Here is a 25,003-nt window from a genome sequence, read left to right as displayed (position 1 = left end):
GGAAAAGCCTTCTCAAACTATAAAACTGATCTAGTATAAGGAAATAGAAGAATGTTACCAAATGAAAGATTTATTACCATTGGAATTTATACTTGGGCAATGGATTCAGTAAGACAACTATACTTGTCAACTATACTTTAATTCAACTGTAATAGTCTGATGTTCTTTGATGGATTGATACCCAACAGATGCTATCAGCCTTTGTTTGTTTTACAGGTCCGGCAGTGAATGTGAGCTGCAATATTTTCATCAACAGTTTTGGATCTATTGCAGAAACAACAATGGTAAGTAGAATGAAGCATGTCATCTCTGCAAACTTTCCAAGTCAACACTGACATTTAACTTATTACACCTTTAAAATATGTTACTGGTTGGTTCCCTGTTCCCATCTTTTATTTTTCCCCCTGTTGGTCAGCAATGAATCCCAAGCTGGCTGTACTTTTACTGACAGGATGAGGCCAACATTTTTAACTGAAAGTTAAAGGGAATCAACTTGACTACTCAGCAGCAGATTAAATTGATTTCTGGGTTGCTTCAGAATCTATGTTATTTCACAGATTAGCATTAGAAAACCACTGATTTATAGTCGTGCCCTATAATCTGGTTCTCTAACCAGGCAAAAACGAAAAACTCCAACTTCAAAAAATGCCACAGAATCAGTTTCTTCAGGGTGCATTCAAGTTAATACAAACACAGCAAATCCTTTACACAATATGCTACATATATGATATACTACAGTACAGGTAGTCTTTGACTTATGACGACATCTGAACCCAACATTTCTGTTACTAATCAAAATATTTGTTAAGTGAATTTTGCCCCATTTTATTATCTTTCTTGCCGCAGTTATTACGTGAATTGTTGCAGTTGTTAAGTTAGTAACATGGTTGATAAGTGAATCTGGTTTCCTTTGCTCATCAGAACGTTGTAAGAGTGATCACAAGACCCTTGGACACTGCAACCATCATCAACACAAGTCAGTTGACAAGCATCCAAATGTTGATTATGTGACCATGGAGATACTGCAATGGTTATGTGAAAAGAGGTCATATGTCACTTTTTTCAATGCCGTTGCAACTTTGCACAGTCACAAAATGAACCGTTGTAACTTGAGGACTACTTGTATATCAATTATATACTGATTATAACGTTCTGTGTCATAATTTCAGCTTGGCACTGGGACATGCTTGCAATGGTTCATGTGGTTAATATATTAGCATTGTGCATCAATTTGAGTGTGGCACATAAAATTCCATGGACCCGTTATTTAAACTATAAAAGGAAGGCAGAAACCCAAAGTATTTACATCATCAGATCATGAAGCTGATATTATTATCATTTTTAGAAGGAATTCCCCCACACACAAACGCACACACTTTAAGATTTGTTTTAACTGAAACACAGCTTTTGGTTAAGGAATTATTCATTTTAGCTGCGGAAATAAGGAGACTCATTGAGCTATTTTAGTATTCTGAAAGACTTATTTTGGAAAAGTGGGAAATTGCATTATCGGGTCATTTTTGTAGAAAAACAAAGAGCCGGCTTTCTGAGCAGATCTAGCCAACAGAGTTTGATGGCTCTACTTTAGTTTTGGGATCACTGTACAAATACTTATCCTCTTGGGTTGAAATTTACACAGTTATTATAATTTCCTTTTTTGTTTGGAAAGATTATTAAAATGCCAGTGTTGGGAATTTTAGCTTGCACATAAGACATTAAAGTTGACATTTAGAGATGCTTGAGACCCATCTTTTTGCAGCACACAAAGTGGTAGGTATTATTACATTACCATGTAAAGGTCTAATGAGTTCACCATTACAAAAGGAAAATAATAAATGCTAGACAGAGCACAAAGACTATAACTACAGGAGAGATTATCAGGAGATACAAGAAAGAGAATTCTGGCAAACAGATCAATATTCCTCAAACATTAGGGAGGATAAGAGGGTAAATTACACGGAAGATACATAGCATTTTTGAGGATGATTCCAATGATACAATTCACAAAACAAGCAACAAAGAAAGGAGTCGGGCTCTATACATCTATCCATATATCTCTAGCTAGCTTTTAAAGGGGGGGGGATGTATATGAAATGGTGTTGAGCGGCAAAGGTATCTTAACAATCTTAATGTAATACTATATCAACACACGTCTCATTCTTTGTATCAAATGGATTGTTGCAATGAATTCTACATGGGGCTTTCCTTGAAAAGCATCTGGAAGCTGCAGGTGGTGCAAAACGCAGCAGTAGAGGCAGTTTTGGGTGCACTAGGAGTACACATGACATATCTCTACTGCCCGAGCTGCATTGGGAACAATATTGGTTATGATCTTTAAAGCTCTTCACAGTATGGACCCAGATTACTGACGGACCATTTCATCCCAGTTAGCAATAGCACTTAGACTTATATACCACTTTACAGTGCTTTACAGCCCTCTCTAATCAATTTACAGAGTCAGCATATTTCTCCCAACAATCTGGGTCAGGGACGTGTGGTCAGGGGAGGCAGGGGAGGCAGAGCCTCACCACTCTTATCATGAAAAGAAAAGAAAAAGGGAAAAGGCACACGTGGTCCAATTCCCCGCCTTCCTGAGTCAACATGAAGGGGACCGCGGAGCGTGCTCCGCCGGCTCGCGCTCCGTGGTCCCCTTCATGTTGACTCAGGAAGGCGGGGAATGGGACCACGTGTGCAGGACGCTGTGGCAGCCTCAGCCTCCTGCACACGTGGTCCCATTCCCCGCCTTCCTGATGACGTCACCAGCCTCACCAACCATAAACCTCACCGCACGTCACTGATCTGGGTCCTCATTTTACCAACCTCGGAAGGATGGAAGGTGGAGTCAACTTTGAGCCTGGTGAGATTCGAACTGCCAAATTGCAATTAGCCGGCAGTCAGCAGACGTAGCCTGCAGTACTGCATTATAAACACTGCACCACTTCAGCTCTTACAAGTTACATCAACTTGCCCCACCTGGTCAAGCAGGAGGTGCTTGTTGCCGACTCCATCAGTGAAAAAAATGTTGACAGATAAGGTCTAGGAAGAGAGTCTTCTCTGCTGTTGCCCCTATCCTATAGAATATCTCCTGCCCTACCCCGAGATAAAGTTGGCCCCCCACTCTGTTGGCTTTTCCAAAGAGAGTTAAAATTTGGTTCTGTCAACTACTATGGGGATCCAAGAATGGGGTACAACCCTGTGGGTGGCTAGTGGCTTGAAGGTGCTCTGTCTTTTTAACTTATTTATTTCTGTTCAGACTTTTATGCAGATTTTATTATTTTTTACTTGTAAATCCCCCAGAGTCACTTCGACAGTGGTATCTAAATAATAAAAAAAATGTTCTTAGGGACCAATACGTAGATATTTGCTGCTAGTCAGTTGCTAGATGCTTTGCTCTAACTACCTAAATGGTGATTGTTACTTATTGCACTGTAGTGAATCTCAACTACTAAATCATGCTTTGGAAGACGCAGCTAAGTGCTATCCCTTGTAGTTTGTCATCCCTCCCACCCCTGTTGTTATTATCTATTCATCCAACAAATATCACAGTCTTTGGATTGGGTATTTTCTGATGATTCAGATTCTAACTGTGAGTTTAAGAATCATGGAAATTCTTATTACTATAACTACCCAATGCGTGGCACCAAACAAGTGTGTGGGGGGGAAACTCATTACATTTTATTAAGGGTAGCTTTCTTGTGTTTTGGCTAATCAGTTTAGATATTTGTCACTTGGTAAAAGTCAATGCACCACCACCTAGAAGAGGTTTGAATGGAAGCTGAAGGCAACTGCAAGGGAGGGGAACTCTTATCTTTACTAATAATTGCAGTGGAAGGAAAGACAACTGAAATCCATCCTGTGTGATCGTTGAGTTACTGGCTGCCAGCGATGCAAGCTGTTACCATAAGTGAGGCCAAGTAGTTTCATTGCTCAATGGTGCACATGTAATGAATGCCCAATTTGTCCTATACCATGAAAGTTGTGCAAGAAGACACTTAGTGTCAGTTCTTATCAAGGAAGACTTTGCATGTAAAACCACCAATTGAGATCCAACACTGCAGACGGAATGCAATCAAACCATTATAAAAGTCATTTTGACTATTGGTCTAGCATTCAGCATCATACACATGCAGTTGATACATGCTACTATACACTCCTGCAAACAATAATATTGGTAGCCAGGCCCATCATGAATTTGGTCAGTCTCCTTTTAAATATCATCATCTAATGGCTGGGAATCCTCCAGTTTAATTAGAGGAGCATTCTGAAATGTGGTGGGCAGGAACACAAAAGAGCAGCCTTTTTTGATGGAATGCCTAAGTTATGGGAAGGAATCTGATGGCACTTTTTCTGGCTAATAAAACCATAAACTTTGTAAAGCTTAAGCATTGTAACATACAACTCTTAATGAGCTTTTAAGTTGATAAAAATTTGTTAGTCAGAAATGATGCTACTAGATACCTTCTGTTTTTGGCCTACCGTACATCAACATGGCTCTCCTCCTACAATGCCTACAGACGAGGTCTCTAAAGTCAAGATGGTGAGCTTATCTGTTGATGACTAGGACAGCAAGTAGCAATAAGGCAAGAATGGTAGAACTTGAATAGTATGCAAACAGAGATTATGGGGAATCTTGAGGCTCTAGGATAGTCTGGAAAGTTATAACAAAGAAAATCCCTGAGGAAGGCAATGTGAAACATGCAAATGCTAGTCACTGAGTACAATTTTCTCACAGTCAGTCATGCCATTTGGATTTCTGCAATCTGCTCCACATGGGGCTGCCCTTGAAGATCACCCAGAAACTTCAACTGGTGTAGAATGCATAGTAAAGAGGGCCCTTAGGATTGCCCATCTGTTGTGCAAGCTGCAATGGAATCCAGTTTCTTTCCAGGTGCCATTCAAGGTGCTGGGTATCACCTTTAAGGCCTACATGACACAGGACCAGGTTATCTGTGGTACCATCTTTCCAGGGGTGGATCGCTGCCGGTTTTACTACCGGTTCGCAACCCATGCACCAGGCGTGCACTGCGCATGTGTGCACAGTTCAATGTAAATTGTTTTTCATGCATGCACAGAACAATTTACAGTGAACTGCGCATGCACAGTCACTAAAAACCAAAATGGTGGCAGCCCAGTGATGGCAAGGGAACCGGTTTGGGGGTGTGGCAGACCTGGGTTGCTGCTGGTTCTTCACTACCGGTTCAGCCAAACCAGGCCAAACCGGGAGGAACCCACCTCTACACCTTTCCCTAAGGACATTTAGCTGTCCTACCAAATCTGATAGGGTTGGCATGCTCCTAGTCCCTTTCCCTAAATATTGCCATCTTATGGGAGCTAGAAAGTGTGCTTTTTCTATAGTAGTCTTTGTTCTATGGAACACCCTTCCATCTGAAGTTGGGCAGGCCACCGCCTTCCCAGTCTTCCATAAAGCTTTTGGGATTTGGTTTTTCTCTCAAGTGCTAGGATAAAATAAGGTGACTGCACATCAGAACTTTGTCTTGGCACCAGGTTAAGTTTTTAGTGTGTGTAGTTTTTATAGTTTTAGTATGACTTTTATGCTGTTTTCACTTTTGATTAAGAGCTGGCCAGAGCTGGTTGGAAGATGGTTATAAGATAGCTATAGAAATGTTTTAAATGACAAATAAATACTCACTAGATGGTTGTTTTTTACCTTACCAAAATGTTCTAAACTTTGGGATAAATATTGCTATGTTTCTATTATATAAAGTTTAGAAGCAGAAAGCCAGGATGAAAAAGTTTTGAATGCAGTATGTAAAACATGTAAAGAGATGAGTCACATATAATTAATAATATGCAGTCTGAAATAATAAAAAGACCTTTAACCAATTCAAAGTCAGGAGATAGAAAGCAACTTTTAAAGACCATGCATTGACATTTGGTATCCTAATTCAGTAGTGCCCTTATGAGATCTGTAGATATTATGGGTGATTTTGTGATCTATGGATATATTATGGATGACTTCTCTTTAAATAGATTAAAGTCATCCATATTATAACTCTTCAGGGAACTGCAGTACAAAATGCTGCTGCTTAAAAGGGTAATAGAGAGAACTCAAGAAAGTAGAGTCTGGATATAAATTCATTGAAAAATCATAGTTAGCCATCATATAATTTCACAATCAAATACAAAGTGTTTTATCTGTAAACAGGAGATATTGAAAATGTCATATTCCAATGAAGGATCAAAGCCTTACCTTGATTTGGTCTCCCTTGAAGAGTTATTGACATTTTCTTTGCGATGCCTGGTAAATTATTATTGCTTTCTATTTCTACTGCAGCTGGAAATACATAGGTTGAATTAAAGAGAGGCGCGTCCCATCAGATAGTCAAAGTCAACAGAACTCTTGAAAGATAAGCAGCAGTCTTACAAAACCCTGCCACCTTATAGAATCCCAAGTACTGTTTTTTTCTAGCCTATTGTGACTATTTTCTAAAGCCTACACTTGTGAGAGGGCATAAATTATTGTAGCATGACTTTTGAAAATATAAAATACAAAGAGACAGCTGGTGTGTAAGAAGGAATTGATGTGGAAAATATTTCTCTGCCACCTATGCACTATTTTTTGACTCTAAAGCACGACAATATGCATCATAGGCACACAGTGAGTCTTGTTTGTGAGTCTTGCCCTTGTGGTTAAAAGCATACAAAAGAGGCGGAAATACCTGTTTCAGCTGTGTCCATCTATTCTTGACTTTTTCCCCACTGCAGGACAGGTCTAAACTGAAACTGACAGTTTTCAACTAAATTGCAAAGACATTGAGCCTCTGGGTTCTGCCAGATTATGATTTTGGACCAGTTTAGAGTTGGCATTGGAATTGGCTGATCCAATCATTTCAATAGCTGAGTCGTCTTTTTTTCCTGGCTCTTTGTTAGTTTATTTGAAACAGGATCAAATTTTGTCTTTTCTTCTGCGGTGTTTGAGTATATGGGTGGTCTAGCAACCTACTGGTAGGAATTCTTTTCTTTTCTGGCTCCTGTGAGCTATTCCGTTTTCAGCCAATTACTTGGAAAAATATCCATGCATTCTAACAATCTTCAGACCAACTGAACCTCTGCTGAACAGGAGAGCAGAGAGGACTCTAGTCCATTTCACCTCCATTCTCTACTGCCTACATGCAAATCAATCAGGGATGCATATTAAAATGGAATTCCTGCAGCCTGGTGGCATTGTTAAGATTTCATCACGCAATACATTCTGCTTATTTACCCCTGGTTATGCTATTAGGGGTACCTAGGACTTAAATCTTCATATCTATCTCTATGTATACCTGTCTTTCTATCTATCTGATCTATCTCCATCTTATAAATTGCATTTGGGCTTTCTCACTAAAGCACATAGCCAGCCTTGGCTGCCTCTGAACAAATCTGAATAAAGTAATATTTCGATGGAGAACTACCTAGAAATCCTAAGGCGGTAGATTTGATTGGAAAATTTTAAAAAAATAACCCAAAAGAAAATATGGCAAGCTATTTCTATGTTGTTGCCAAGAAAATTGTATATCCCTAATTTGGCAGCAACTTTCCTTATAGCTTTTCATACTATGTATGACTGCTGTTAAAAGACCCTTAATGCTTAAAAAAGATGTAAGAACAACCCAATTTCACAGATTCAATGCGGAAAAAATGAAAGTCCGTTATTGGCTATGTTTCATTAAATTCTTTCTTTTGCATTCCTTATCTTCTCAACTTAAAGCAATATATTCCCACTTCCATTTAGACCAGTGGTTCCCAACCTTTTTTTGGCCATGCCCCACCTAAGAATCTTTAAAATCCTGATTCACCACCACCACCACCACCACCTCCGGTGACATATAATTCTTGCTTTACTCAAAAAGTGAACTCTACTCACATGGAGGAAGCCTAAAAGGCCATTACCTTGGTTTAAACAAGGTTCACATTGCCCCCATTAAAAATCAAATTGTCCCCACATTGGGAATCATTGATTTAGACTAAGTTCTCAAAGCAAACAAGCCATTCTTGTGTTATTTCAGTATGCAGCACAATATCATCAGCCATTCTGCCTTTATATTGAATTCTGATATAAGTATGTCCAGAACACGTTTTTTTTTCAATCAGGATGTTACCTCCATTTGATCCACAGTCCATTCCTGAAGAAGTCTACGTTGTCCTTAACTATTTTAGTCAGAAGGAAGTTGTTTCTTCCATATCCCAACACAGCCTTTTCCATGAATACAAGATGATGCACTCCACCAACAGCAGAGAATATTTGTAACTCATGGTTGAACCGTGGGGTTCTTTGTGGTCCCTGAACTTGTTTGTTTGCTTGAGATGTTTCGTTACCCAACTAGATAATATCATCAGTGCAAGAGGATTGTAGGGTCCTTCAGAACCAGAGTGTGCCTCAGTTGCTTTGAGACAAAAATTATTTAGCCACTTCACAACAAATTTAAACAAATAGCCAAACTGACCTAATCTAGCAATCTGTACAAACTCAGGCCATCCCACATTAAGAAAAGTGGTTGATGTTTGATAAGAAAAAAGGAAAACAAAGCTAGGGGAATCCACTAGTCTTTAGTATGTCTTGTACATTATAAATAAGGGCATTTATCGGCATAGTGGTGAAATAAGATCCATGGTGGCACAGTGGTTAGAATGCAGTACTGCAGGCTACTTCTGCTGACTGCCAGCTGCCATTAATAATACTGCAGGGCTAACTCATTGCTCACTTCAGGAGTTTGATTCGGAGTGGCTCAAGGTTGACTCAACCTTCCATCCTTCCGAGGTGGGTAAAATGAGGACCCAGATTGTTGGGGGCAATATGCTGACTCTATAAACCGCTTAGAGAGGGCTGTAAAAGCATGATGAAGCGGTATATAAGTCTAAGTGCTATCACTATCGCTATAGTGCCTGAGAATTCATAGAGATTATTAGTAGGAGCAGCAAATTTTGTATAGGGAGTTTTCTTCTGGCTCAAGGACCAGTTGGTAGCATTGTTATTTAGCTAGAAGGAACTGCCCTGTGTCCATCACTATGTCCTGGCATCATTTTTATAATATACATTTATTTTGTGTCTCACATAAAATCAGCACAAGAACAAAACTGGCCTGCCAGATCTTAGCAATTATAATTAAATAAGCAAAATAGTATTTTGCTTTGAGGCCATTAGATCAATTGCATTGATTTTCACTGACTGCAGCCATCACCAATTTTTACAAACAAAAAAAGTGAGGGTGGGAGATCCATTTATTTGATTTGTTTGGGTAGCTGCTGTCAGCAAAGACTTAGGATCCTTTTACTTTCCAAATCCTTCCAGTCATTCTCATATCTTTCTATCCTGACTTCTAACTTCTCCAGCTGATTAGTTTTATATATAAGGTTGATCACATTATTAGCTGTCTTCAGCAACTGAACCATTATCTGAGAGACATCATACTTTCAGGAAGAAGAAATGGCTAATTAACTGGAACATGGAAATGTGAGTTTGGCTTTCCTTGTAAGTAGCAAAGAGTATAATTTTCTTCATGCCCATTCAACTGGAGGTGAGGAGCCATCAGTATGAAGAAATTAGGCAGTGCCACTAGCACTGTAAAATTGTTCAGAATGAAATGAGACCTCTGAACCTTTATCAGAGATGCCGGATATACACTAAATATGAAATTATTTCCTGGCTGAGTTTTAAACAAGAACCTTTGTTCTTGTAAACAAGAACCTTTGCACAATGCCTTCCACATCAATCTAGATCCACATTTCTTCAAAATGTGGATCTACATCTTCTTTTTAAAAGATATGATGGTTGTATATTGTATATCTGTACAGGTATTTCACTTCTGGGCTTAACCTGAAGGGGAAATGCCATATCTTAGTTTGCATTGGAAGCATCTTTGCTCAATACTGTATGTCTGGTTATTGCAATTAATAACGTGTTGATAACAGCCAAATGAAAAGCAAACTGATTCTGAAAATATTTAGAGCTAGTTCTCATGCCCATCACCTCATCATCATCCTTTCCTTGTTTTCAGGGTTTTGATCCATTTCCAAGTCTGCCTTAGAGAATCCTTTTCTTAAGCATTCACAAGGTCCTTTTCCCAATCTGATTTAGTACACCACAAACTAAACTTAAATGTTTCCCAAATAGACAGTAATTCTAAGGCCCATTGACTTACATAATGACAAAGAAAACAATCAGCAGGTTCTATATTAGTTAGCAATGAGCACACATATCATTGTTTCGATCCACACCTTTCCTTTATCATCAGCTTCTGAGTCACTGTCTCGGGTCCTCCCAAAGAAGAGATGTACTAAACAAAACACATAAATCCTGGTCCTTACAATTAATTTGGTCAAGGGTAGGGGAAATGTTCTACGATCTGGCATTCCTCAAACCCATCAAAAATGCAAATGAAGGAAGGGACTATGAGATTTTATGGCTTCTTTTTTGTTTATTAAATGCCACCTGCTTCTTCTCTCCTCTGAGGCTGAGGAGGGAAGGGACAGATGGCAGAAAAAGAGTCCCTGGCCAGACAAAGATGCCACCCATTGTCCAGGATAAAAGATTTTGGCTTCACCTGGCTTGGAGATGCTCAAGGGAGTTGTAAAGACATGAGATTAAGAAGCAGACATCATTCTCATCAGAGCTGGTGAGACAAGCTCCAATTAAATGATGGAACAAGCCTATAAAATTTGCAGCACTGTCTGGTTTTGCAGTTGGATGGAGGAACCCCATAAACTAGTGAGCTATTTAGTAGTCTCTTAAACAAGCCAATAGCAGTCATTAGGCAGGCATTGCCATGGAACAAAGGGGATGCCCAGATGGGGTTATCAGGCATCCTTGTGACTAAGCAGAAGTTACGATTCTTGTGTCATCCAAATGTTACTTGATTTGTCTCAATTTGTTACTTTAAACAGCTAAATCAGGCTCGGATCTAGATTATACTGGCAAACAAAGTGGTAGGCAGAGAGCAGACATACGTAGATGACTGCAGACAACCAGAAAAAGCAGCATGAGTAAGCACAATGCAGAAAGCTATGCTGCTGGTAATTAAGCTCAGCCTACAAACACAAAGTATAGCCAACCACAAATCAAACAGAGGCAAACAGAGTAACAATTTGCAGGCAGTACAATATACCAAAGCATTCACAGATTTGTACCCAGGTGGGTTGTTTTGCACGTACCATCAAAATCTCCAGCCAAACTTCACTAGAGCTAGTTTGGAACTAATATTCTAGGGCAAGGCTTACTGTTCCGAAAGGATCTTCCCTTACAGGTACTCATGTGCTTCTATATCTGGATCAGAATCAGCTGCCAGACATGACACAAGAAGGTTTTGGTGTTACTAGCTTACTTCATAGAATCAATGGGAGTCCTCGTTTTGCTTTAATCTTGGACAGGAGCTCATCTACAGAGGCCATGACAAGCTGTGTCTAAATGCTTCTAACAAATGCAACATATTGTTCCACACATTGACCCACCCAAATTCTTTTGAGAATATAATATCCAGCACCCAACATTCAGACACATACTTCCTCTTGGTTGTTTGCTTGCAGATGTTTAATTTTCTGACTAGGCGACTGTGGGGTTTGCTTCTGTCAGGTGCAAGAAATAAGGAACCAGGATAGAGTTCAAAATTACTACAAATTCATTTCATGCTACCTATACACAAGAATCTGAACTACTAATAAACAAGGCAAATTAGCACAAGATAAGTATCAATGGGCTTCAAGGGGGGCTGGTTTCAGGTCCTTTACAGGAGCATAGATAGTGGTGGGACTCAGCCAGTTTGGGCCAGTTCTGGTGAACCAGTTGTTAAATTGCTGACTGGCCCCGTCCCTTCCTCCCCCACCCCTTCCAAGAATCCCCACACGCCCCATTTTGGCTCCCAGGTAAGTGCAGGGAAGTGTAATAGGCCCAAAACAGGTCAAGGGTGTGTGTGCATCCTTCCCCCGTGGCCCATTTTTTTCTCCCAAGAGGCTGCAGGGAAGCCTACTAGACCCAAAATGGGGCATGGGAAGGCAGCCCCCCTCCACGGCCTGTTTTTGCTCCCATGGTGGTTGCAGGAGGCTGAGTGATGCCTGTCACACACCCTGGCTATGCCCACCACCCAGCCGATCATTAGGGCAGAGAACCAGTTGTTAAATTATTTGAATCCCACCACTTCAAAGAGACTTCAGACTAATGAACTAATGTGTTTGACCCCACCCTCAGGCTCAGCCTGGTCATCTCCTATATCTCTCTGTCTGTACAGAGTAGTTTGCCCTACCAATGTTGATGGAGATGGTCTTGATAATTCCTTGAATATGGCATTGTTTTTGTGCTTGATTGTTTCACGTAAGTTCTCACTTATCTGGGTTGTTGGAGAGGATGGATTCTGATCCTTCGTTGTTGTTGTTTTTGGCATTTTTTAAAATTATTTCTTTTTATTGGTTTGCAAATGTGGTTTATTTCTGTGTATCTATTGAGGGCTGATTTGTCTGATGCCAAGTTTAGAGGAATTCCAGGAGTTTCCCAGTTAAAACGTTGGTTTCATAAACCATACGGAGCTACCCATACTGTCTTCTGCTAAAACATCTACTTATTGTTGTCATTTTTAAAAACTGGAAAAGACCTCTTCTGAAACACAAAGACTTGTGGCTAATCAGAGTAAATTGTTTATTTATAGTAGGCAGCTTCCTAAAATTTAATGCCACGGGCTTGTCTTCTTCCAAAGAAGAAATCATGTCTAAAATGATTATTAACAGTGAGTTAACCAAATGCATGGATAGTATTGACCAAAACAGTATCTCTGAATTGGACTGCCCTGTATTTGTGCACCAGAAGGTATTCACAAGAAGAAGTGGAAGAGAGAATGAGGGAAGACTCCATCAAAAAGTCAGGATCAGCAGCAGCTTCAAATAGAATTGGAAAAACTCCAACACGAATGTCAACAACCAAAAAAAAAAAAAAATAGATCCCAGTTGAGTTTGGTACAAGTGTAGGGGGAACTTAATGTCACTTTTTTTGGAGGAAAGCTTTGTTTATTTCAGGCAAAGCAGAGATATTTCTACTTTGAGAAAAGGCCTCCTGGCTGGGAGGAGAAGAATTTCATTTTCAGTGCTCGCCCATGCTAATCCTTTCTTACAGAAGTTTTGACCAAGCAGCTAATTCAATTCTGCAAGTCAAGTCGTTCCCTTCTTCAGTGACTTACCCTTTTCTTGATTGTAGAAAGTCGATCCCATAGAAAAGATGGGATTAATGGTAACCTTTTCATAAAGCTGTTGCGAAGACGTAAAATTACATGGTAAATTTAAAGCTGCACACTTCAAAGAAATCTTTAGAAATTATTGTACTTAAAAGTTTATTATGCTTAAGGATTCAGTGACATGGCCCTTTCAAGCACCATTGTGCACCTTGAACATGTTATCATTAGTATAATTTTGAAAGAGGATGATTGATCAGTGCGTGGGCCTGAATAATGTTTTCTTCACTTGGATGCACCCCAGAACTGGCTTGCCCCAGCATGGCCTGAGCATTTCTGCATGAAGCAGGTGTTATGGACTACAGCTGGTTGCCCTGTGCTGAACCTCTTGGCTATAGAGTTAAAAATAAATATAGTTCTCTGTCAAATATCGCCAGCAGGGAAGCTCACAGAAGAAGAGCAGAATCCAATTGGTAGTGAAGACCTAATATGTGTGTGTGAGGAGGGGGTCGCTCATTCACCCTAAGCAGCCTTTTGCTATCCTTCATGCTGCACTGAGCTTTGTGGATTATGGTGGGGTTTCTTTCCCAGAGAGCTTTCTATGGGCATTCACCATCCTTTTGCTTTTCTTTCTTCAATGCAGGATTACAGAGTGAACATTTTCTTGCGGCAGCAATGGAATGATCCCAGGTTGGCTTACAATGAATATCCAGATGATTCCCTAGATTTGGACCCATCCATGTTGGATTCCATCTGGAAACCTGATCTGTTCTTTGCTAATGAGAAAGGAGCTCACTTTCATGAGATCACTACAGATAATAAACTCCTGCGGATCTCCAAAAGTGGCAATGTCCTATACAGTATCAGGTATGTTTCCTTTTAACAGAAGATAACAGAATAACAGAGTTGGAAGGGACCTTGGAGGTCTTCTAGTCTAACCCTCTGTTCAGGCAGGAAACCCTATACCAGTGATGGCGAACCTATGGCACGCGTGCCACAGGTGGCACGTGGAGCCATTTGTCAGGGCACACGAGGCGCTGCCCTGTCAGCTGGGCAGTGCGCATGCGTGCGCTGGCCAGCTGAGTTCACCCTTTTTTAAAGCCATTTTTCACCCTCCCCAAGCTCCCGAGGCTTTATAGGAGCCTGGGGATGATGAAAAGAGCCTCCCCAGCACCCCAGAAGCCTTCCGGAGGTTTCATGAGCTTCCCTGAAGCCTCTGGAGCGCAAAAAAACAGCTGACAGGGAACGGACTTCCGGTTTGCTCGGAGGTTAATTTTGACTGCTCCGGAGGCTTCAGGGAAGCATCCTGAAGGTCCCTGAAGCCTTCGGAGCACTCAAAATGACCCTGCGCACTGGGGGGGTTCACGCATTGCATTATGGGTGCAGCACAACCCTCCTGCGTCCCCCCACTTATGGCATGTGAGCCAAAAAAGGTTTGCCATTGCTGCCCTATACCATTTCAGACAAGTGGCTGTCCAGTCTCTTCTTAAAAACTTCCAGTGTTAGAACATCCACAATTTTGGGAGGTAAGTTGTTCCACTGATTAATTGTTCTAACTGTCAGGAAATTTCTCCTCAGTTCTAGGTTGGTTCTCTGCTTGATTAATTTCCACCCATTGCTTCTTGTTCTACCCTCAGGTGCTTTGGAGAATAGCTTGACTCCCTCTTCTTTGTGGCAACCCCTGAGATATTGGAACACTGCTATCATGTCTCTCCTAGTCCTTCTTTTCATTAAACTAGACATACCCAGTTCCTGCAACCGTTCTTCATATGTTTTACCTCCAGTCCCCTAATCTTTGTTGCTATTCTTCACATTTTTCTAGAATCTCAAAATCTTTTTCACATCATGGCAACCAAAACTGAATGCCATATTCCAAGTGTGGCCTTATCAAGGCATTCTAAAGTGATATTAACACTTCATGGGATCTTGATTCTATCTCTCTGTTGATGCAGCCTAAGACTATGTTGACTTTTCTAAATAAGATATGTAGGTGCTCCTCAACTTATGACCACAACTGAGTCCCAAATTTATGTTGCTAAGTGAGACATTGGTTAAGTGAGTTTTCCCCCATTTTACGAACTTTTTGTCATAGTTGTTAAGTGAATCACTGCAATTGCTAGGTTAGTAGCAGGATTGTTAAGGGAATCTGGCTTTCCCATTGACTTTGCTTGTCAGAAAGTCACAAAAGGTGATCACGTGACCTTGGGACACTACAACTGTCATAAATATGAAACAGTGGCCAAGCATCTGAATTTTGATCACCTGACTACTGGGATGCTGCAACTGTCAAAAGTATGATAAATGATCATAAGTCACCTTTTTCAGTGGCGTTGAAAAACTTCAAATCATCATTAAACAAATGATTGTAAGTCGAGGGCTATCTATACAACCTATCCTGTCCTAAATAAGATGTGGAGTCAAAGCTTGAGGCTCATCGTCTGATTTTAAAAGACTGAATATGTTTATTTTTGACATAAACTGCAAAGGGGTAGAATAAACTCATTATAATTAGGTTATCAAGTTTTAATTAGTTTAGAGTATCTGCTTGGAAGCAAATTGACATTCTTCTTTATTTCTTTTAATACTTTAAGAGCTATCTCATTTTGTCAGCTCCAAATCCTTTCTCAATAATTGTTCAGTATAATTAAATGCCCTTGACATCAATACAATAATGTGGTGTATATGTATTAAAAGTTAGGCAGAGTTGTATATATAGTTGTACACTGAAGACTCCACTCCCTGTACAGAAGGAGGTTTTATAAAGAAATCAGCTATGGAATCAGCATTGGTCTGATCCTGTAAGATACTACTTACATTTACAAACAAAACTAGTCATATGCATATCTACTTGGAAAGAAAAGGCCTGTTAAGTTCAATTCTATTTACCCCTAAATACACATGTGGGATGCGGTGGCTCAATGGCTAAAATGCTGAGTTTGTCGATCAGAAAGGTTGGCAGTTTGGTGGTTCGAATCCCTAGCGCCACGTAACTGAGTGAGCTCCCATTACTTGTCCCAGCTTCTGCCAACCTTAAGGTGACCAACTTTTTTACAATGAAAAGGAGGACAAATAAATTGGAAAAAAATCATAAATAAAAGAAATATTTTATTCATTGCAACAATAATACACTAAAATATGATATATGCATAATAAAAACATTTGTAACATTTTATATTGTAATTATGCTTACATGCCTGTTAATTATTATTTAAATGATTACTTTTCCATTGAATTAATATTTTTGTCAATGTATCATCTTCTAACAATATATTGGAAATATCTGAACAAGAAATATCCTTCATATTGAATTTTACGGCAAGTGCTGCAGCTAGAGTATCAACATTCAATTCAATTTCTCACTTGTCCAAAAATCATTGGCAATTGAAAAAACTCTTTCAACTACTGCATTAGTTCCAGGGCAGTACAACGTAAATTGAACAAGTATAAATAAATTTTCATATGGAATATGTTCATTTTTGAAATGGCTGAAAATATCCACCCATCTTTTATCAATTTCAACGTATTGATTTTCTCACTGTATTAATTTTTCAGAATTTAAATATACATTCAGTCTTCTAATTTCTTCAAAGAGACAATTGTCGTCTATTTTAATGTCTGGCATTTCTTTAGATAAAAACTCAACACAAGATTCAATATTTGTCCAATATACTTGCGATGAAGCCAAAAAACACCATTGAAAACTGTTATTTCCCGTGATGTTTGTTTCAGACCATTCTTCGATATATTGAAAACATGTTTGGTAAAAATTCTGCACTTCTTTGATAAACTTTTCCGTTATGCCCGGATTTGATTCCTCTAAGTCTGACAATTTTCTTTTTATAATTAAAGGAAGGAATTTATCTTCAAATCGAGATTTATATTGAAGGATAAAGTCATTCAAAATAAGACTAACATCTGTAGCTGAAATGTGTTCACCATCAATCTTTTGAATCGTTTTGTGAAAAATAGATGCTTGATTATGTACAAAATACATTAATATCTCAGATATTTCATTATTGAAAAATGATTCCAGGATTTTAGGACATTTGTCTAAACTTAAAAAATATGAACGGAGAGGCTCAAATAATTGTAGAACACGCTCTACAGCAGGTGTTAGAGCAAGCCATCTAACTTTTGAATATCCTAAAAGTTTTTTGTATTCAACATTTGCTTCTTCACAAAATTGTTTAAAGTAGCCACACGAATGGTAAAACAACTAAAATACAAATAAATTGTAGTTATAATTACTTCTACATCAATTGGCATGGCACATGATGCCGTGTTGATTGCATTTGACAAAATATGTGCATTACAACCTATTCCTAGTATTTTCTTTTGGAGTAAATCTTGTAATTTTACATACACATTATTCACCACTTTGCGTTTTCGCCCACCAAAACAGCTGTATTATCAGCTGTTAGTGCAACAACTTTGGATTTCAAATTGTTTTCATTTATTACTCTGTATAGATGGTTTGACAAAATTTCAGCATAAATATCTTACTAGTATTGGATACAATTTGGTTTCATTATGATTTGGTGCATCAGATAAAACTGTTACAAATGCTGCAATTTTCAAGTCTGCTGTAAGTATTTTAGCACAGTAATTTTTAAATACTGATTTAATAATAGCCTCGCATTTTGTCCTGGCGCATGAAAACTTAGCATTGTGAAACTTTTTCAATAATTTAGTTGTACAATCCATACTACGAAAACTTTGATTGTGAATTATGGTATGAAATGCAAATGTTCCCTCCATTGCAGCTAACTGTTTTTCATCTTTAGAATAATTTGAAGTTTTAATAAAACCTGTTACTTTATGACTGGAAGCTGATGCATCTAACGATTGCTTATGTTTGTTGCTGGACAAGTGTTTCGTTACAGATGCTCTGCCCCCAACTGCAATACAATATTCTCCACTGCAAATATTGCAGAAAACAATGGCATCTTTCTTTGATATGAGGAGTGGAAATTCCTTTTTCAATTGATTGTTGAAATGGCATTTCTTCTTTGATTTTTCCATCCCTAAATTAAATTTAAAATTTAAAATAAAATATAAAGCTGCACGAATGATGCAAGCACATTATGAATAAATAAAATTAATTATTACAACTGAAACTTTAATAACATAAGCAAATAAACTTCACTAAAATTTAAATTTAAATTATTTTACACTTCTGTTGACAACAGGGTTGTATAAACTTGTAAATAAAATTATACATATTTGGAAATTATTAAATAGATAATGAATTAATAAAACGTGAATTGTACTTACCTCTGTATAATTGAATATTCACTGAGAAAGAAATAATTACCGTGAGTCATTCAATTGCTGACGTGCCATGAGTCTACTGTGTGTGTATGTGCCGTGTCGTGTTTCGGTAAGAAGTAAACAAAGCCACTTTCGGGTCCCTTCGGGGAGAGGGGGCGGTCTAGAAATCAAATAAAATAAATAAAATAAATAATAAATACTTGCACGCGGCGCTCTCTCTCAAGGTCTCCCGTGCGGAGCGCATGCGTCTCATTATCGCATCTTATACTGCACTATACCAAGCCTTGACGAATTGTCATGTCAAATACAAATACGTCACATAACGCACAACAGATTAGTCTTCAAATATCGAAAAGGAGGAGATGTAGGAGGACACTTTTTGAGGGAGGACAGAACTTACAAAAGAAGGACTGTCCTCCCTAAAGGAGGACGGTTGGTCACCTTAGCCAACCTTGCTTACAGTTTGAAAGCATATAAAAAATTCAAGTAGAAAAATAGGAACCACCTTTGGTGGGAAGGTAACAGCATTCCGCGCACCTTTGGCATTTAATCATGCCGGCCACATGATCACAGAGACTTCTTCGGACAGCGCTGGCTCTTCAGCTTTGAAAGAGAGATGAGCACCACCCCCTAGAGTTGGGAATGATTAGCACGTATGTGCAAGAGGAATCTTTACACATGTAGAGATTTTTAGCCATAGTCACACTCATCGAGTGCAGGTTAATTAGGTCCTTAGGATTACAAAATTCCAAGTATATCCTGTTGCTTTATAACAGACACTTCAGTAAATTGCACTACTAAAATAATCAGCCATGCAAGGCAGATGAAAGACCATTTCTATTCTATACAATAGAAATTCTCTGACAGTCTGGCACAGTTGGAGAATGTATAAATGGATCTTCCCTGCACTGGCCTATTACAGTCTAAAAGATGTTCAAGCTCACTCTCCTTTGTTTTCAGGGGATTTTTTTTTAAAGTAAGAAATGACAAATCACATAATGGAATCAGATAGATCTGGCTTTTTTCCTCCATCATTTCTCAACACTGTAATTTCTGGGTCATTGGATTTCAAATTTATGATATGTGAACTGCAGTAAGTGGACTCATTTTAATTTAGAAATAATCCATTCTCGCCACCTCCAAACCTTATTTTGTCCTTTGCTGAAAGAATGCAATTAGGAACATGTACTTTTCTTGTTATTAGCAGTATAGAACGTACTGGCACCTCTTTTTTTTATGAACTTGGATTCTGTTTGCATATTCCAGCTTGCTGAAGCCTGGCAGTACAATCCCAGAGTACAAAGGGGTCATTCCCACTGGAACTCCTGGCTCATGTCACAAATGTCCTCCTGGGCCTAAGGAACAAAACAAATAACATTGTAATACAGAAAGAAAAAAAGGAGACAGCTTCAGTTCAAACATCAGACACCAGACAGCATATCACCCACCAAAGCACATAGCCAGCGCTTTGGGAATGTAAAGCTTTAATTTATACAGCCATTTGAAATGTTTTCCAGCTAACAAGAGGTAGCTATTAAAGTAACTGCTACCAAGGTGACCTTCTATGTATTGTTTCACTCAGAAAGGTGAGAGTGAACACATCAATAAGTGTTCTCGTATTAATGCTATCTGAAAAGTATACAGTGAAGCAACACTCATATTGGTTGGCGCACTGAAAGGTTATAGCAAAGAATGTGTTGATAGATCTCTCTAATTTGTTTTTCTCTTAATCCAGCCATTTATCTACCACCTTTTGAAAGAAGAAGATTTGGGGACTATTGGGTTAACAGTTTGCAGAAGTACTTCAAACCTTTCACACATTAAGCTGCACCGAGGAATTGGGCAGTGTTCTTGTGGTATAAAACCCCTTTTCAGCCATACCGTAGTAACTATGGTTAGTAGAGGGGACTCTTTTCTAATTATCTAGTGAATGAGAGCCCTCTATCACTATTATATTCTAACTTCAATTCTGGCCATTCTGGTCTGCTAGTACCATATTTTTCAGACTATAAGATACACTGGGGTATAAGACGCACCAAGATTTTGAATATTTAAATTTAAAAAAAAGTTTTTGCACTCTGCAGGCTTCCCAAATCCTCTGCACTCCCCATTTTCTGTGAAAACCGGGCCATGCATAGGCTTTGGGAGGCTTGTAGAGTGCTCCTGGGTGCTGGGAGGGGTAGAAACGAGCAAAAAATGGTTTTTCACTTGTTTTTGCCCTATCCAGCCCCCAGGAGCACTTTGCACACTTCCCAAACGCTCTGCGTGTCCATTTTTTCAAAAAAAAAAAAACAGGATGTGCGGGGGTGGGGTTTCAGGAGTCAAAAAATGCTGTATTCAGTGTATAAGATGCACCCAGATTTTCTCCCTCTTTTTTGGTGGGGAAAGGTGCATCTTATACTCCTAAAAATGTGGTATTTATTTATGGAAGAGCAAATAAAAATAAAGGAATCATAAGAAATGAGAGCGAAGATGAAATGGAAACAAGCTATATTTTCATAATCGGACTAATGTATCTAGATCGGCATATTTCCTTTTCTCCCAGGCCTAAGATTGGCCTACATATTTTAGCATAACATTGACACTGGTTTGTTATTCCTCAGCTAGAAATGGCTAGAACTAAGTTTCTTTCTCTTCTCTTCACAGAATAACCTTGACTCTGGCTTGCCCCATGGATCTAAAGAATTTCCCTATGGATGTCCAGACGTGTATTATGCAACTAGAGAGCTGTGAGTCTTGATGTTTCTCCTCTAAAAAGTTGCCACTCTACACAGGAGCAAGTATGGATACTCATATACATGGCACATCATATTTTCAGCTCCTAACCAAATCCCTCAGTTACTGTAGAGAGAGTGGAAGAAAGGAGAAAAAGCATCCGAGCCACTTCTGATTTCTGTGGAACACTAGGAGATGAGGGCAGACAGCACTTAACAATAGCATTTTAGACTTATATAGTGTTACAGTGTTTTATTTATTTTATTTATTTATTTATTTGATTTGATTTCTAGACTGCCCCCTCTCCCCGGAGGGACTCGGGGCGGTGTACACCTACCACATTAAAACCATACAAACAATAATAAATATAATTAAAATCGGATTAAACTTTAGACCCCTGTACAGGTTTATAAAAATTAAAAACTTAGCCTTAAGACCAACCCGTGAAATTTAAAATACAGACTGAGGTGGGAGAGCTGGAATTAGACCAGGCCGGCTAAATTAAACAGGTGGGTTTTCAGCTTCTGGCGGAAGGAGCGGAGGTCCGTGGTTGTTCTAATATCAGGAGGAAGGTCATTCCAGAGGGTCGGGCCCATCACAGAGAAGGCCCTTCCCCTGGGCGTCGCCCACTGGCACAGCCTAGTGGACGGCACCTGGAGGAGTCCCTCTCTGTGTGAGCGGATCGGCCGGAGGCATGTGTCTGGACATCCACACGTCTGGACATCCATAGGGAAATTCTTTTACAGCCCTCTCTCAGGAGTTTACGGAATCAGTATATTTCTCCCAATAATTTGGGTCCTCCTTTTACCCACCTTGGAAGGATGGAAGGCTGAGTCAACCCTGAACCTGGTGAGATTTTGAACTGCCAAATTGCAGGTAGCCAGCAGTGAACAAAGGTAGCCTGCAGTACTGCATTGATGTGACTCCAAAAGCTAAAGCACAACTTTAGAAGGTTGTTATCAAGTTGTAATATGACAGAAGGAAGAAATTATTAAATGCAGCAAACTCAGTTTTCCTCTGGCCTCATCCACAATTTTTTGCACTGTGGCTTTTGGCATGTCGTTAAAAAGCCAAATATATCCTTTGGCCTAATAAATATTATATACTCTTGTACATTAGGTAAGGAGAGGATAGAACAAACTGGAGTTGCTGATTTTCTCCATTTTAGTGTGGCTTCACCAGCCCTATATATACAGTTCTAGTAGCTTGTGGTTTTAGTAAAAACTAACCTGTACTTCTACTGTTAATCTTGTCACTCACTGATCTGCAGTGACCATCCATTCTAATCCATGCTGATTTCCTTTCCTGCTTTGGCTTCCACAGTTGGTTATACAATGAATGATCTGATATTTGAGTGGCAAGAGAAAGGGGCTGTGCAGGTTGCTGACGGATTAACCCTGCCACAATTCATCCTGAAGGAAGAAAAGGACTTGCGCTACTGCACAAAACATTACAACACAGGTTAGTGACGACAGATCCACATTAAGCATTTCTCCATGGAAATTATCAAGACAGCAAGATTCTCACTCAGTCTTTTCAACCAGCCATCTACCATTGAGTTAGCAATGCCTCTAATGCAAGCACTGCTACAGCTGGCTGATACATTACACAGAGGTAGTTTTTTCTTCTGAACAGACTACCTTTTTCATGTAAATTCTAAGGAATTTAGATTTATCTGTTTCATTTCTTAAATATGTCAGGTCTATAGTATACCTAGAGTTTTTTCACCCTTGGGCTATTCAGCTCCATTACTGTATTTGTGTGTGTGTGCGTGCGTGCGTGTGTGTGTGTGTGTGTGTGTGTGTGTAGTCTGCAAAAATATTCTTTTATTAATAATAGTAATAGCACTTAGACCGCTTCACAGTGCTTTACAGCCCTCTCTAAGTGTTTTACAGCATCAGCATATTGCCCCCAACAATATCTGGGTCCTCATTTTACTGACATTGGAAGGACGAAAGGCTGAGTCAACCTTGAGCCACTCCAAATCAAACTCCTGAAGTGAGCAATGAGTTAGCCCTGCAGTATTATTAAGAACTTAGAATAAAGACTAAAGCTTGTCTACTACTAAAGAACAACCTTTCCCATAAGATAAAGTACGTTATGATTAATCCCACAGAAATCTCTGGTGTGGCGCAGTCCATTAATGTATGTCCAGGCTTAGGAATGACACGATCATCGCAAAGAGAATTATCTAATGCTAAGAAAGAAATGTGTCCATGGTGTCTCTTTGTTAAGATTCATTTTTTAATGAAGGTTCCTGTAATTCCTAGGCAAATTCACCTGCATAGAAGCCCGTTTTCATCTGGAAAGGCAGATGGGTTACTACTTGATCCAAATGTATATTCCCAGCCTGCTGATTGTAATTCTTTCCTGGATCTCTTTCTGGATCAACATGGATGCTGCACCTGCCCGAGTTGGTCTGGGTATCACTACAGTGCTTACAATGACCACACAAAGTTCTGGTTCTCGAGCATCTTTGCCCAAGGTAACAAATTATCCTTATAAAGAGCCAATGTTGACCCCTCTGTGCTGGAATGAAGTTCAGGAAATTGACAGCAGCAATTCGAAGGATTTGGAAGAGATGATAGCAAAGATTCCCGACTGAGAACCATTCCCAATTAAAGTAGAAAATATTCATCAAGGTTGAAATTCACATATTAGATAATACTTTAAAGGCATTTACTACCATGTTCCAAACCTTCTACCCAGATCTAGCATATGAGCATATCTCTCCTTTTTAAGGTTTGAAATGTGTATTTAATTTACTATAAATTGATCTAGAATTATTTCAGTGCCCTTAATAATTAGGATTTAGCCTTGTTTGCAAAATTGTCAGTAGGAAAATAGCAGAAATATCCTAGCATCTTTCATAACTCTAAACCTGTAATTTATATATGCAGCAGAACTGCAGAAAAAAAAATGTTAGAAAGATGTAGCACAATTTGTTGCTTGTTTTCATTTGTACTCATAAAATGCTTAAAGTTAAAAATATGCTCCCTTGAGGTTATTAAATACAATTTATTTGAGAGTAAGAGCAGGAAGGGAAACTGAACAAAATGTTTAAACAGATACAGAAGATTAGAATTTTGGGAAAAAAACTATGTGATTTTAGTGAACAATCACTATGTTTCATGAACATTGGAATATTTTGTTTCAAATACTAGAATATCAAAAGGCAACTGGACTTCCTTGTTTTTTCTTGGAGATATTTCCCTTCTCATCCAACAAGCTGCTTCAGTTGAGAACTGGAGAAGCTTCTTGGATGAGAAGAGAAACATTTTCAAGGAAAATAACCAAGAAAGTCCATTTGCCTTTTGAAAAAACATCTTTGGGACAACTATGACCTAGATCAGTGGTGGGCAACCTTTTTTTTCAACTGAGCCAAATCTCACCAAAACCACGATTGAAATTTATTTTGAGAGCCACATTTTTAAAACCGAAAATACATAGGATGGTACACTGTTTTTAGTTTCAATAAGTTTTTATTGAGAATATTCTGCATGCAAGTATCCACATAGGTCGGGAGGATACAAATAACACAACTAATAAAACAAAAACTTTAGAACGATATTATTTATCGATAACGTTAAATTCCGTAAAATTTGCCTTACAAGTAGAGAAAATTACATTCTGACAATGACTGACAAAGTCACAACCACTAATGTGAACATTGGCCTTGCATTTCCTTGGATAGTTTGAGTAAGTCAGGTTTGTATGTTGTTGTTTTTAATTTCATCTCTCTCTCCCACTTTCTTTCTTTTTTTCTTTTTCTTTCTCTCTCTCTCTCTCTCTCTGGCTCTTTGTCTCTCTCTCCCTCCCTCCCTCTCTGTCTCCCTCTGTCATTTTCTCTGGGTGTCTATCTGTCT

General features: G+C 39.0%; 1 protein-coding gene across 2 annotated transcripts in view; it reads left to right on the top strand.

Moving 5' to 3' along the window:
- The window catches only part of GLRA1 (glycine receptor alpha 1), a gene marked incomplete at both ends in the record, with an annotated part of 83,347 nt that overhangs the window by 43,328 nt on the left and 15,016 nt on the right, over positions 1-25,003 (top strand). For both annotated transcript variants that reach the window (XM_081962346.1, XM_081962345.1), the window contains 5 exons: positions 217-284; positions 13,795-14,018; positions 21,069-21,151; positions 22,461-22,598; positions 23,408-23,622. In XM_081962346.1, coding sequence (XP_081818472.1) covers positions 217-284; positions 13,795-14,018; positions 21,069-21,151; positions 22,461-22,598; positions 23,408-23,622 — 728 coding nt within the window. The remainder of the gene's footprint in view (positions 1-216; positions 285-13,794; positions 14,019-21,068; positions 21,152-22,460; positions 22,599-23,407; positions 23,623-25,003) is intronic.

Source organism: Natrix helvetica, assembly GCF_964273705.1.
Source record: "Natrix helvetica genome assembly, chromosome: 1".
NCBI classification, from domain to species: domain Eukaryota; kingdom Metazoa; phylum Chordata; class Lepidosauria; order Squamata; family Natricidae; genus Natrix; species Natrix helvetica.
The sequence above is the reverse complement of the archived record's forward strand: the minus strand, read 5'-3'. Positions and strand labels throughout refer to the sequence as shown.